The 14,909-nt window shown below is 31.6% G+C and overlaps 2 protein-coding genes across 4 annotated transcripts; both read right to left on the reverse strand.

Annotated features, from left to right (window-relative positions):
* Positions 1–243: 243 nt before the first annotated feature.
* LOC138935169 (inactive CLIP domain-containing serine protease A28) lies at positions 244–3,320 on the reverse strand. The gene is made up of 6 exons (XM_070299596.1): positions 2,947–3,320; positions 1,748–2,595; positions 1,521–1,683; positions 1,081–1,352; positions 785–996; positions 244–425 (listed from the first exon to the last, which is right to left on the reverse strand). The coding sequence occupies exons 1-6, from the start codon at positions 3,318–3,320 to the stop codon at positions 309–311; spliced, it is 1,986 nt and encodes a 661-aa protein (XP_070155697.1). The 3' UTR covers positions 244–308.
* A 5,078-nt stretch (positions 3,321–8,398) lies between these two features.
* Positions 8,399–13,686, reverse strand: Nanos (protein nanos). Of its 3 annotated transcripts, none has more exons than XM_070298879.1 (4): positions 13,415–13,686; positions 10,247–10,469; positions 9,619–9,765; positions 8,399–9,066 (listed from the first exon to the last, which is right to left on the reverse strand). In XM_070298879.1, exons 1-4 carry the CDS (start codon positions 13,530–13,532, stop codon positions 9,057–9,059), a joined length of 498 nt encoding a protein of 165 aa, XP_070154980.1. In that variant the 5' UTR covers positions 13,533–13,686; the 3' UTR covers positions 8,399–9,056. The 3 variants fall into 3 exon arrangements, with proteins under 3 accessions (XP_070154980.1, XP_070154981.1, XP_070154978.1); XM_070298880.1 differs by having other exon boundaries at positions 9,614–9,765; XM_070298877.1 differs by lacking the exon at positions 8,399–9,066 and adding an exon at positions 9,406–9,546.
* Between the last annotated feature and the right edge of the window lie 1,223 nt (positions 13,687–14,909).

The following is a 14,909-nucleotide window of genomic DNA, read 5'->3' on the forward strand; positions in this document are numbered from 1 at the left end:
ATTAAATTATATCAGTTTTTCTATATTTTTTATAATTTATTTTTGAAGATTAATATCACAAAAATGCGTAATTACTTATATTATACAAGTAAATGGTGTTTATTAACTTTATATAGTGAATAATATTTATAAATATTTTATAATGCAAAATATATTACACATATATAATATATTTCGATATTTTCTAACAAATACAATTGTATAATACATTCTATATCATAATTTATATAAGCGAGGTAAAAAGATCATGGTAACTATATGATTGTAAAAAGCACATGATAACTATTGAACTATAAATATTAAACATCCTACACGCCAAAAGTCACAAGCTGTTGATCTATCCATTGACGATGTTGTGATGTACTGGCATATACCGCAGGAACATTAGAGATTCCGCAATCAATACCCCATGATACAATGCCAGCCTGAAATTTAAATTTATCTAAGCTTATATACACACACACACACACACACACACATATCCGTATATATCATATTTCTTATATCATTCGATATTAATATGTGTCTATCGACTCAATTTAATTTCGGATATAATTAAAACAATAAGCAAAATTAACAATAAATAAGTAGTAAGTAAATAAGAATTGAAATAATAACTAACACAAAATAAGAGAGAGAGTGTGTTATTGATTAAACATATAATTATTTAAAAAATTTAATATTGCGAATATCTAGAAGGAGAGAGAAAATATATATATTTAAAGAGAAGATTTTCAAAATTCTTGAAGAAGAAGAAAACATCGTCTATTGATCTCTGACTCACTTGAAAAAATTGTCCCGTCGTAGCTTGACAAATCAGAGGTCCACCGCCGTCACCGCGACACGTGTCTCTGTTCGTTTCGCCGCCCGCGCAGATAAATGATCCGTGTAGTTGAAAGTACTGGCCCAATTTCGTATTTCGTAAACGCGTCTGACAATCCGCATGATCGACGATAGGAAGATCGACCTTTCGAAGCTCGGCCTGATATTGTCCTTCTGATCCTAGAGCATGATTTTACGAATAAATGCTAAATTAGAAGAAACAGTAAGGAATGCGCAAAAATCACTTTTGAAACTTACCGAACGAATTGCTACCCCATCCTATTCCGTAGCATATGCTCCCGGCCGGGAAGACCTTATTCTGTTCAGGAAGGCAAATCGGCATGACATTCGCGCTATAGACGACTGATTTTTCCAGAATAAGAACAGCTACGTCGTGAAATAGCCCACCGCTGTAGTAAGACGGATGCACAGCTATTGCGAGAATCTTTGCTTCTTGAATAGGCAATGGTTGAATGTTACTTCTTATGTCCCATTGACCGAAGCGTGCAATTAAATTTTCAGGTTTCTCACTGTCAAGAAATTAATAGAAGAAAAATATATATAATATATCGATCGATTATATCGATACGCAAGTTCAAAAGACGTTTCATATTTCGACATTTTTCCGATGGCTTTTTTTCGCCTTCAATTTATAACGCAATAATGCATACTTTAAGTAATAATTTAATAAAACATACTTTACAACGCAATGTGCGGCAGTAAGGACGGCCTCGTTACTTATCATTGAAGCACCGCATTTGAAAACGTAAGAATCGCCGTTTGTGGGCTTTACGAGAAGCGCGACCATCCATGGGAATTCGGCGAAATAAGTCTTCCCGGAATCAGCGGGAGCAGACTGCGCTGTAATAATTAGCGATTGTTATTATTGTCATTCGATTAAAATTTTAAGCAAGTTTATACTTACGCGGTGCGTAATTGCTGTTCTGTATACCACAAGTAATCTCCGAAGTCAAATGGTCGAATCGTTCGACAGCGAGATTTGTGGACGAGGAAACGGAAACGCTGCGAAGACCTCGAAGATCGATTCCTACCAGTCGACAGCACACTTGGTCGGTTGACGAGCAAACCGTGAATCTCGGATCTATTATACCCAGACCGTCCGGGCTTACTACGTTTCCCTCGGAACACAGCCAGGTCTTCACGCAATAACAAGCCTGCGGAGTATCCGGATTCTTCAATGGACCGAGCAAATCCATAACTGACGAGGCAGATGGGCTAGCGTAACAGGGCAACAGGGTTGTCAGCGTGCAGACATTTCCTCCCGACAAGATCTGGGAGAACCTGGGGTCTATCACGCTGTTATTTGGCGCGATAATGTTCACGCAAATGAAACATTGAATAGTATTGTTGCACATGAAGCATAGGTGCGTTTGTCCAGGTGTCGGCGTCGTCGTCGTCGTCGTCATCATCGATACCGTGGTCATCGGAGGGCTCGTTGTTGGTCGCTGTCTCGTGGTCGCCAATACGCTGCAGCAAACTTGATTGGCATTTGGACACAGACCGTACTGTTGCCGCGGATTTATTATACCCTCGCCAAAAATGTTGACTATTCCATTGGGGTTGCACAGTGATATCTCCATGCAGATGCAATTCGGAAGTATGGTAGGAATCGGTGGTACGGTCGGAAAAATGATCGGTGGTGATGTTGGACGAGTAGTCGGGGGTGCAGTCGGAGATATTGTTGAAGGTGGTATTGTGACATTCCGTAACAGGCGGCAACAGACCTCGTAGATTTCAGAGCATCTATAAGCGCTGCGACACGATTATTACGATAATTAGTTATATCTTGAATTCTAGATCAAAATCGATCATAATTTAAAACTTAGTTTATCTAATGTGTATAAGAGTATAGAATTTAATTCTATAGAAAATTTAAAAAGAGATACAATTTTAAAATAATTTAAAAAATTATAAAATTAAATCTAAAATTTTAATGAAATCTTAATAGAGAGAATAAGATCAAATAAAAAGAATATATGTGAAATAAATTTAAATAAAGTTAAAATTAAATAAAATTAAGACTAAATAGATAATAAAAATTTATCGATGTTGATGGACTAACAAATAATATCGATTAAAATTACCGAATTTTTATCAACTCACCGAATATCGATTCCTGTATCATCAGTCTGACTACCGCACAAATAGAACGCTACACAGATGCAAACTCTAGGCGGTGGTACAGTGGTAGTAGTAGTAGTAGTAGTAGTAGTGGTAGTGGTAGTCATGATTTTATCCAGCTTCTGATACTGTACTTTGTATTTGAGGAGATGCAAAAAGAATATAGGCAAAGAGTCGGTGAATGACATCGCTTTCCGATTTTGAGGGAAGAGGACGTTTCCCACTGGAATCATTCGAACTGGTCTTTCGATCTGAACGAGTTCGCGATTCGTACCTTCCGAAAATGCGACGCCGATCATCATCATCATCGTCACGACGACAATAACGTTCACTAGCAGCACGTAGCGTTGCGGCATGACGACGAATCGTTACTATCCGGTGGCTTGTGGTCTATTGAAGGATTTTTAACACGAGCGTACATTTATGTATGCAGGATGTGCTAAATATTTCCCGGTTTATGGGGAATGTTCAGATGCAGATATGACGCTAATAGCATACTATCTTTTGTTATACCGACCAATTTTCGAAGGTAAAATATAATAGCGGCGTGTTTCATATATATATATATCACCATGATTCAAAATATTAAAAAAGAGAAAGAGAAGATATTAACGAATATTAAAAATGTTTATAACTCTGCAAGCCACTTGATTAAATTTCAATAAATTTAATCATTGATTAACTTGCATGATTAACATCAAAATTTCGAATAATATAATTATCATTCGTACTGTGCCAACGTGGATGCTGGTAATAAACGATATAATTATTATTCATAACATAATAGAAGTTTTGCTGTTCCAAAGAGCACATCCTGCAAATTAATCAATAATTAAATTAATCAAAGTAGCCGTAAATAATATAACGAGAATAACCAAGAGATATTCTGTTTAATCGGAATTACAAAGAAATGATCTTATATGAGATAAAAAATAATAAATACTAAATAATTTCACGAACAATGGTAACATTATTAGATCGGAAAATACGTATAAATGCAAAATTGAATATTAATTTCACAATTTAAATAATATAATTCTATAGAATGTCAAGGACGAATATCGTTTGACTAGACAAGTACAAAGGATATGACCTACTTACATACTAGCCGATACTGAAAGCAGCAACCGGTAAAAGTTTTTATGAGCGTACATATATTAATATCATTAAGTATTAAAATGTTTCATTATAATACAAGCTGCGTATTTTTAAATAATAATTACAACTTTATAGAATGAAAATAAAAATAAAATTTTATAACAAAAACATACGCTAACATTCGTGTGTGGTGACGATTTATACAATTAGTTGATGCTAAAATAGCGACTATAGTTCATGCAAAAAAAAAAAAAAAAAAAAAGAATTATTTAGAGTTTGCGTTGATTTAAAAATATTAATATAAGATTAATGGCTAAATAAATAGCCTTTTTTCGCACATGCGCGAATAACATAGATTCCGCAAAAGATACATATACAGTCACGTCATATTTTAAAATGAAGGGACAGAAAGTGTAACTCGTAGATCTCCGATAAATTTTGCAATGTTTTGTAACACGTTATATCATTGAATATATAACTAAAAAGAAAGCGATATCATATGACAGAAGGTAAATAAATTATCTTTTATTCAAATGCATATATATTCTTTATATTTCATTATTGAGCATAATACAATTTTGTACAAATATACTTAAATAATATATTAATATATATATATATATATATATATATAAAGCGGAAATAATAATTATCCTTAATACAATTAGAATGGCGAGATGATTGCGTGTAAGACTAATCTTAAAATACAAACGACTATGAAAAGAAGGAATGTCCAGAATGCACAAGATTTGTTCCGAATAAACGGAAATTTAATACAGTGAGGGGATACAAGAAAAATAAAAATCCAAAAGGTTTCATCGTATCAACTAGAAAATTCTCATTTTTGGATAAGTAGTGTGTAATCGCTCGAGTTATGTGTTTGCGAACAAAAATGCTTAATCCGAGAGGAGCCTCGATCAATATCAGAGGCGACAAAATAATTATTTGTACAATTCTGTAAAACGTGCAACTGGACGTTAAATTATTGTGAATCTGGAATTATGAAATTTTTAAATTTCTTTTGCTTATATATATATATATGAAATTTATTTCTTATTTGCTGCTTTAATCGTTATGATTTGTTGCTGCTATTAATTACGAGAATGCCGCTGCACGGTTTCAGGTTACTATAAAGTCATCTCGCACTCTCTAAATCAATCGATATATTACGACAGCACTCTATATAGAAATTGCGCATATAATTCTAAGCTTTGGCAACGTATGCCATAAGGTACAAGGCGCATCATATCTTACAAAAGTAAGAACTTATTCGCACTATTAAATAGTATGCTTTATAAGTAATAATTACAAAAGTGTTCATACACACTCCAAAATTTTAGAAATATAACACTTCGTTGCTATATATTATTAATTTCTAATAGGAACAATTTTATAATGTCGTAATTTCTGATATGGACAATTCTTAAACACTATTTTATCGTCGGCAAAAAACAAAACTGGAAGTATTTATTGCATCGTCCTTCGTAATATTCGAGTGCTTTATCCTATTTCTTTTTCTTTTCCAGCTGATATTAAATCTTTAAGACATTTCAATTCTTGAAAAAAGCTGTCATTCGAAGGTGATACATAATGCTGTCAAATTATCTTTTTCTATTAATTAATAATTTTCTAGTAATTATTATTTGTACATTCTTCAAAATATCATCAATGTTTATGCAAATAAAATTCTTAGTGCTATGCTATTAAAGCTGATTAATGAAACATGAATTCTTTCGAAGATGAATTATATTTTGAGAATTGAAATGTATCTTGAAGATCATAAATAATAACCGCGTAAATAATAAATTCTAAATATTTCGTGATGTAATCTATTAAATATTGTAAACTAAATTTGCGACATTAATTATTAGCTGCTTTTAACTGATGGAATTAAGCGTATAGCGCTGAATTAACTCAATTTACTGTCTGTGTACGCACATACACATATATTCTGTATCTTATATACTCTATATTTTATCAACATTTTACTATACGAGTAACAAAAAATAGGAAAGCTTCAAACTTAATTTTAATATTATTAATATAAGTATTAAGTTGTAACAATAACTCATTCAACAGCAGAGTTATAAAAAAAATATCAGAGAAAAAAATTGACGTTTTTCTCGCGGGAACTTCTCTACGTAATTCGCACACATATTGATAAATTTTCCAAAGTAATTAAAAAGAAATGAAATAACATATATATGTATATTTATATATTAAACAGAAAAAAATGTACAGATTTATTAAATTTGTTGATGCGGTAAAAAGATACAATACCCGATTTATTTTTCAACCACGTGTATTTTGCATGGAGATTATATATATATTTATATATTATATAGAAAATAAATGTACAGATTTATTACATTTGTTGATGCGAATAAAAAGATACAACACAACACAATAGCTGATTTATTTATCATTCAACTACATGTATTTTTATTTTCTCGGGGAAAATTTTCAAATTGTTAAAACTTTTTCAAGAAATATTTCATTTTAATTATTTTAGAAAGTTTATCGATATGTATGTAATTATGTGCCGAAAAAATATGAAAGCGTGTCCTTTCGCGAATTTTTAAAAAATATCGGAAAGAAGGGTCGACTGCAAAAAAGCATGCGTCTTCTACGAACTGTCAAATCTTCCTCGAAGCGAAAGCCTACGTATAAACACGAAGAAGTACCGTTTCGATAACAGAGTTTGTTTCGATGGCCTTGACAAGATCGTAGCGAGACTGACAGTGACAACAATTCCAATATTCTCTGGATATGGCAATAATACGTACAATACACAGAATTGAGAACAGACCGTTTTGTGCCTGAATTGATAAAGCAAAATAAATAAAATAATTACGGAAATATATATTTAAACATGTAAGATAACTTTTGAGGGAAGATTATTTTTATACAATTATTCTAGATTATTGCTACACAGATTTTTGATATCACGCAAAGGACACGCTTCCGCACACATATAAAAATATATAGATATTGCGATGATAATTTATAAGCTCATAAAATATACATCTTATAACGCTGCAAGATGTATAAATTAATATCATTGCTCATGTAATGCTCGTATAAGAGCATCTATCACTTTCTTATTATAACTATTCAAAACATTCGATGTCGGTCGATAAGACTTTTCATATTTTCGAAATGCACATTTCAAATTTGTCGTAAAAACGCATGTGAAATGCGCATATATAATAGTTATCTTTCATACGATATACTATACTTATATTATATATGTATTAAACATTAAACTATATATGTCTCATCAACCTATATCGTAAAATTATAAAAACTGAACATCTTATAAGGCACATGTTATCATCACGTTTGATTGAAAAAAGAGAAGAAAACAAATAATGAATAATATTTTGAAAATTAATCGATAGTGTTACGATTAAATAATATTGCTTCAACTTTCAATGGTAAATTACGATGTAATTATGATAAATCATATAATCGTCGAAACACATCGCATATATAATGAAAAATAAATTAAAATAAATTAAAATAAAGACGTACGTTATTCTTGATTGCAATAATTTGGTATCAATTAGACTATATATATATATATATGAAGAGGGAAAATGTTTAAATAGAAAATAAGAGACTAATGTACTGAAATATTTAAGCAAGGCCAGAAGATCTCTCTTTTAAAAGATCACATTGTTCTTATCACTTCGAAGTCGAGACAGATGTTCTTACATTTGAACATGTGCAATTAATAAATTGTATATAAAATTCTCTCGTTACCATCATATTGCATTTTGTACCTTTTTTTTTCTTTTTGTTTTTTTTAAGTTGAATCATAATTCAATGAACTAAGCGCTGGAAAAATGTCAAGTTCCAAAATTAAAGAAAGCGCCACAAACTTGGTCATATCATTATATATGTCCAAAGTATCTAACGTACTTTTTATGATATATCACGTTAATCGTTATATTGACATCATATTGACGACTTTTTCATATTCTTAGCAAGAAGAAGAGAAAAAAGTAGTAGAAATATATGGCACATTATAATATAAATGATGAATTCAGAAGAAAAATCATACAATATATAAAAATATATTCATAGCTTATAATTTAGCTTCATTTCAGATACGATAAAGTTGTATCTAAAATGTTACAAATTACGAACTTATTGTGTTCTTCCCATGAATTCTTCATATATCGAGGATCTTTGGAATGCGTAATCTTGTTATAAATCTAACTACTTAAGACATACGCACATAGAGACATATCGAAATCTAAATTCGTGAAAAATTAAACGCTTCTATTATAATCATTTTAAAAGCAGCTAGTTTCTTTTATCCATACACGATTCTTTCAATGTGACTTAATATGTTATCGAGGGGTGTTATACAGGCGCGCGCACATATTTCTTACGATATTTAGAATCTTAAGAAAATATCTGTGTATATTGGTTTATCGATGATATATTGTGAGTCACATTGAATTTTAAATGTCTCTACTGTTTAAGAAATCATCGCGAAAGTATATCGCGCGCGTGTAAAAAAATTGCGTTTCATCTTAAAATCACGACGCGAAATTGATGTATACGTGCCATTGAATCTATCATATCGCGCGATTCTCGAAATACGCGTAAACTTTTCCTCGTTCTAAATCGATTTTCTTCATTACTGCATTATGAATTATGACATGGAATGAATTATATTACAAATAGGAAGAATGCGAGAGAGATGGGATAAATTATAAATGCAGGAAAAATGCGGAAGGGCGACGCGAAACTAACTAAAGTCACATCTCGATCTCAATTTAGAACCGATGTTTCAGTGTATTCACGAGGATGCGAGATCACGTCAAGTGTCAATATTCGTCTGTCACAGACGAGTGTAAATGTTAAGTACAAAAGTATATAAAAGAAATCTAATAATCTAGATTATTTTATACGAATTCGTTGTCATTTAGACGTGGATAGCCTCTATTAACAGTGGAGATGTATACTCAAAGAACCGCTTCTTATTCCTTCCTATTGAAAATCTCGCGCTTAGAAGATATAATTTCGTGAAATATTTGTCAATTGTGGGCGATGGAATTACAAAATAAAAAAAATTATATTCTCTCTCTCTCTCTGTTTTTTTTTTATTTAAAGATATTGATGTTTAATGAGAAATTGGGAGTGCAAAATGAATTATATATAAAAGTGACACAGGATGTTCTCTTGTATATAGTAAGTTATGTGCAGTTTAAAAAATATAATAAAAGAGATTTTTTTCGTTAAAATCATAGTTTAATAAATTATTACAATTTTTTAAATTTATATATATATATATATATATGTATAGGAATAGTTTCTATGTATCCACTATAATTTATTATTTACAAATTATATCAAAATTGAATAACATGAAGAACGAGTGTACTTTCGGGTTAAAAATTGTAGTATTCATCTGTCAAGATTAATTACGATACTTTTATTCCCTATAAGTTACCTTAAGCAAGGTATAATCTAAAAAAAAAAAAAAAAAAGAGAGAGGCTGTTCCATCGCCCACATAGAAAGTTTCATATGCCTTGCCTTACTTGTTGCGACGTTTTCCCGTAGAGTTTCTCGTCCATTTGAAGGTATTCGGTATGCTCATTCCCCATGGATTGTAAGGTCCCTTTGGACAGTATTTAACTGTGTGTGCTACATCGCCGCTTGCGCCACAAATCGGGCATGTATAAGCCCTGTTAATCAAACGTCTCGATTTTTACATGGTATATGGGAAAAAAAAAGAGGTATTTCAATCATGCCGGAAAATTATTTTCTGTTGAAGAAATCTGAGCACCAAGGCTAATAAACACTGTAAAATACTACATTGTAGGCATTTATCAAGGGAATATTTATGAAATAAAAAATAAATGTCGATCTTTTCTCTGTTGTCAATTAAATTAAAATCTAAGGTACTTAAAAGAAAATAAATTCAAGAGATAGATTGATTCATAAAAATAATTTTCTGTTTATTCACTCAGTCATTTTTACGCGTCGCATTCTTATTTATAAACACTAGTTATCGTCTTTAAAACTCTCGCAATATATCACTTGACTACATATTTATCGTTTACATAAAACCCGTTTCGACTATATGAAAGTGAATAAGAAGGTTGCAATATCTTAACGCCAAAAGCGATAAAATTTGTATATTTGAGCGTTATAATTAAACTATACCTGAGAACGGGACATATGATACGTCCATCGATGTCCTTTAGCAAGTGTTTCCGATAATATGCCTCTTCCTCCCCGTTATTTCTACAAAAGACGCATTCCGTTGGTAAGGGTTTCTTGTTCTTCTTTCGCCGCGGCATGCTCTGTTTCGTTACGTCTATATCGAAGTCTGGACAATACTCGTAGTCGCGGCCATTGTGTCGAAATTCTTCCATCACTTCTTCAACTATAACAAAAATTTTTAAAAATCGTAAAAAAATAAGAAGACTATTATTTATTAGATGCAAATAAGAACAAGTATAAACTAGAAATTTTTTTCTCACAAGAATACCTCTCATTAAACAAAAAGATTTCTTTAATTTGATGGTGACATACTAAATACTATAGTAATAATATAGATAACATTCTCTAAAATACTAATAATATTATCCTGACGTCTATTTCATTTTGTCCGACGTTCCTGGACCAACATTCTGAATTAAAAGATTAAATTTGCGCGTAAATGCATAAATTATATTAATATTAGGAATGTCTTCTTAACCGTCACAAGCTATCCTCGTAATAAATAATAATTCATAAAGATATCAATGTAAAATATGTCATTTACGTTCACTATCAAATGAAGAAACTACTTAAAAAATTCGTCAAAATATAATGTTTTATAAATTTAATACAATCATGAATAATATTAAAAGTTTGAGAACATAAGATTATATATTATATCACACACAAATAATATCACCGTCGACGTAACATTAAACCTAGGATCGATTCTTAATAAACGAATACGATATAACGACGCAAGACACCTGTATATATATATATATATATATATATATATATATATAAAAAAGGTAAACGTATCTTTTACCTTTTCTCTTGTTTCGGAATAGCAGAGTCTCGAGCTGTTTTCTATAATGCAGGCAGAGCGAGAGAGCGTAATTCGATATCGGCCGCTGATTTTGTAAACATGCCCGGCCTTTCTCGGACCGAAAGTCCGTCACTAAGCGTTTAAACCGGGCACGATATTCGTCATCGGGAATCAGTATCGAAAGATAAACAAATCCTTGCACGCAACCTCAATCAAACTTTTGTCTCATCGTCGATGAAATAAAAGCTATTCGGCCGAATACTCGCCGGTACCGGTGCCGGGTCATTTTCACAAAGGGTACCGCGATCGCGGTCACGAAAGATGCACACGTGCAAAATGCGATAAGAGATTACGATCGGCGTAGCCGTGATCCGTGTGTATCGCGGCAACGATCATCGATAAACGGATATTTTCGGCTGCAAAGAAAAGTTTTACTGAGACTCGTTCCACAATCATGGTAAGATAATCTAGTAATTCGGAAAATATCTGGAAAAATAAACTCTAATGGACCAGAAAATACACTAGAATGGACTAAAAATGAACAAATTGGAGAAATTATAATATGGAAGCTTACATGCTTGTTAATACAAAATTATAGTATAACTATGAATGGAATAATATTCTTTGAGTAAAAATAAAAATTGAAAATAAAATATATTTTCTGATATACTGTACAAGGCTTCGTTTTCGAGAAAATTGATTTTGAAAATTAATAACAATAATATTTACGTCTTTTTAAAACTTGAATAATCTATATATATCATCTTATGTTTTTTACATATCGAATTAATCTCAACAGCAGCTATAGAGAAATAGCGTATAAATAAAGATATATTTTATTAAAAAAAATAAAAATCTCGATACATATCTTTCTACATATTTTTTTATTAATTTAAATTATTTCAAATTGTTTTACGAAAAATCTATATATTTTTATAATTTTTTTTTTATTTATGTATTAGTGATTTCGTTGAGATTCGATGGCATAGATGCCTATTTAAGTAAAACCGACTGACGCAACGAAATATAATCGCGATTGTCAATTTTATGAAGAGTCATAGGCTACATATGTGAAGTAATACATATTTTTAACCAACAATAAAGGAAAACACATTTACTATTCACGTTAATTTACCGATTACAACAAAGCCTAAATTATTTTGTTGTACAAGAAAAATTTAATCGTATTTTTAAATATTTTACATCGTTAAAGTTATTACACACATCCAACGTTGCTCGTTTAACGAATTAAAAAAAAATCTCCGGACACTTGACTACAGTCTTCTTTACTTAAAAATCTCAATCTTCAATCAACAAACCAAAACTTGTCCTTTATTTATTTTTCTTTTTATATAGTTTATATAAGCCTTTGTGAAATTACTAATGGTATTTGACAAATCGAATCATAAGTCTTATCGACGACACGGATAGTTTCTAATCGCAAAAGATTTATATGCAATATTTCAAAAGAGGCTATGCATTTCTCCATATTAAATAAAAAACTTGGAAAATAAAAGAAAAAAAAACATGCAAGATTTATTTGCATCATGTGATTTTCTAACATTACTTTATTCGACAATTATTCATTCTCTCTCTCTTTTTAAAATATAAAAATTTCCTTTCTTTTTATAGCTGCGTTCTCTCTTTTATATTTTTGCATATGATTATTTTAAAATAAAATAATCATATACTTAAAAGCTTCAAGCAAAGAAAGAGAGATGTAAACTATAGGAAATAGAATTAAAAACAAAAGAAGAGAAAAAAACAAATCGTGTCTCGTATATTCTAAGGCGAAAATATGAAAGGAGATGCAAGGAAAAGTTTTTAAAAATATTTGCGCAATGCAGTCAAACCTTATAACCGTTTTCCCAAATTTAATATAAGCGCGTTCTTTCTTCTTTTTTTTTTTCGACTGGTCATAAAATACCATAAAAATACTTACACCCTCTTTTTAAGTTTTCTTAAGAAAAATCAAAATATACCAAGATGTCTTAGTTGAATTTTTGTTCTCATATAGAGTACAAAGTACAATAAGAAAATCCGTTAACTACGGGGAATTAGTTAGCAATTAGCTAATATAGGTAGATCACAGATAGCGTTAAGTATGTATTATAAATTTTAAATAATTGTGACAAGAGGGATCCCATTAAATCAACTTTCTCGGCAGCGTTAATACATAAAATTATCAGCATTCCATCCTAAATCCCGTTATAAATAACAGAGATTTTTAGCAACTCTATAAATGTATATACGAATAATAAAGAGATTATCAATAAATCGAATAAGATACAACAACATACCATTTGGCTGTGGCCTTTTGCTTACGGCGATGTCGAATAGCCGCTTTATTTCTTCGTCCAAGCTGGGATTAAACGGGAACAAAGAATTTTCCTGCAACATTGGCAACATGACGCACATGATCCGTTAATGTGCTACGACAGTTCGTAGCCGATTCTTTCGCGCGGAACTTTAAGAAACTTCGTATTTCTCGCGGACGAATAGCTTATTCGGCGAAGCGAGTGAGGCGCGCATCGACCGACGTCAGCGACTTTCTATCAACTACTGATACCGATACCGAAGACTCTGGGAACAAGGAACAACGTGCGTCGCCTCGAGTTCGAGTCCCCCTACTTGTAGTCGAGGTGGTGGGAGAGTGAGACTCTTCTCCCGTGTTGGACGTATCAGCGGCAAGCTCTCGATGTTAGAAAATGTTGCGGCGAAGAAAGAGACACAAGGTGTCGGTACGGGATCAAAACGACCGATTCGTCGTCTTGTTTATTACGTGACCTAGCCGCGATAAAAGCATTTCGGCGTTTCCTGGAAAGACAAGTCGCGGCGACGAATGTGCGTGCCAGATGGGCTGTCATGCGATGACGATCGATCAGGTGATTTTTGACGACAAGCGAATATTTCGTCTTCATTTTTAAGATCCCCGATAAAATTTTATGACATAGCTCTTGCAATATATTGATTATATTTTGACATCTTTCAACATTCAATAATATTTTGCACCGATCGGATACGAATTCTCGAAGGATATGACGCAATAAAAAATATACGTATCTATATTTAGTTTTGAGAAATAAGATTTTTTTTATCTTATAAATGATATATAAATTTATTTTATTATAAATTAGCCAATATTTGCCATCGTCTAATTATGAGACGAAAGACAAAATAGGAGGATGATTCACGATTATGTCTAATCGGTGCGTTCGTTTGCATTATTAGACGTAGTAGTTATCAAAACATATGTGATATTTTATATCCCTAAAGAAAAATATATCCATCAGAAAGAAGTTAGCGAAAAGGGACAAAAGGGAGAATGGCCTAAGCTCGTTAAATTTGGACCCTGCTTTTGCGCTTCCGCGTATAACATAACGATAAGAAGTAACGTGAAAAAAATTCAAAAAAGTATTCTCTTTTTTCGAAGATGATAGATACATTATAAAAAAAAATATTGATTAATGCATTACTTTCCTCGACGAACGGAACGCGAATACATTTATGCTGTACGCATGTATATATGAAACATGTCATTATATCGTGTAATCACATTTATTAATCAATTTATGCATAAGTTACATATATATACGCGTTCGTGGACATTTCTAAGAATAATATATAACAAGAGAATTTTTCTTTCATCAGAGCTGTCCTTCTCTTTTTTTTTTAATTTTCAAAAAAACCGATATAGGAGAAAGGAGGGAACTGAGATTAAAAAGAATCAGGTGATTTCACTAATCTTCATCTTTATTATTACTGTGTAAATATGTAGGCACTGAACAAATAATG

The sequence above is a fragment of the Polyergus mexicanus genome, unplaced genomic scaffold, assembly GCF_030449975.1.
Source record: "Polyergus mexicanus isolate NDT 795.1 unplaced genomic scaffold, iyPolMexi1.0 SCAF_7, whole genome shotgun sequence".
NCBI classification, from domain to species: domain Eukaryota; kingdom Metazoa; phylum Arthropoda; class Insecta; order Hymenoptera; family Formicidae; genus Polyergus; species Polyergus mexicanus.

Coding starts and splice junctions, on each gene's coding strand:
- LOC138935169 (XM_070299596.1), bottom strand. CDS start 3,320: ATGCCGCAACGCTACGTGCTGCTAGTGAACGTTATTGTCGTCGTGACG. Junction 1,684..1,747: donor GAACAGCAATTACGCACCGC/GTAAGTATAAAC, acceptor TAATTATTACAG/CGCAGTCTGCTCCCGCTGAT. Junction 426..784: donor CGACGGGACAATTTTTTCAA/GTGAGTCAGAGA, acceptor TTTAAATTTCAG/GCTGGCATTGTATCATGGGG.
- Nanos (XM_070298877.1), bottom strand. CDS start 13,532: ATGTGCGTCATGTTGCCAATGTTGCAGGAAAATTCTTTGTTCCCGTTT. Junction 10,470..13,414: donor CAAAAGGCCACAGCCAAATG/GTATGTTGTTGT, acceptor TTTTTGTTATAG/TTGAAGAAGTGATGGAAGAA. Junction 9,766..10,246: donor ATCATATGTCCCGTTCTCAG/GTATAGTTTAAT, acceptor TTTGATTAACAG/GGCTTATACATGCCCGATTT.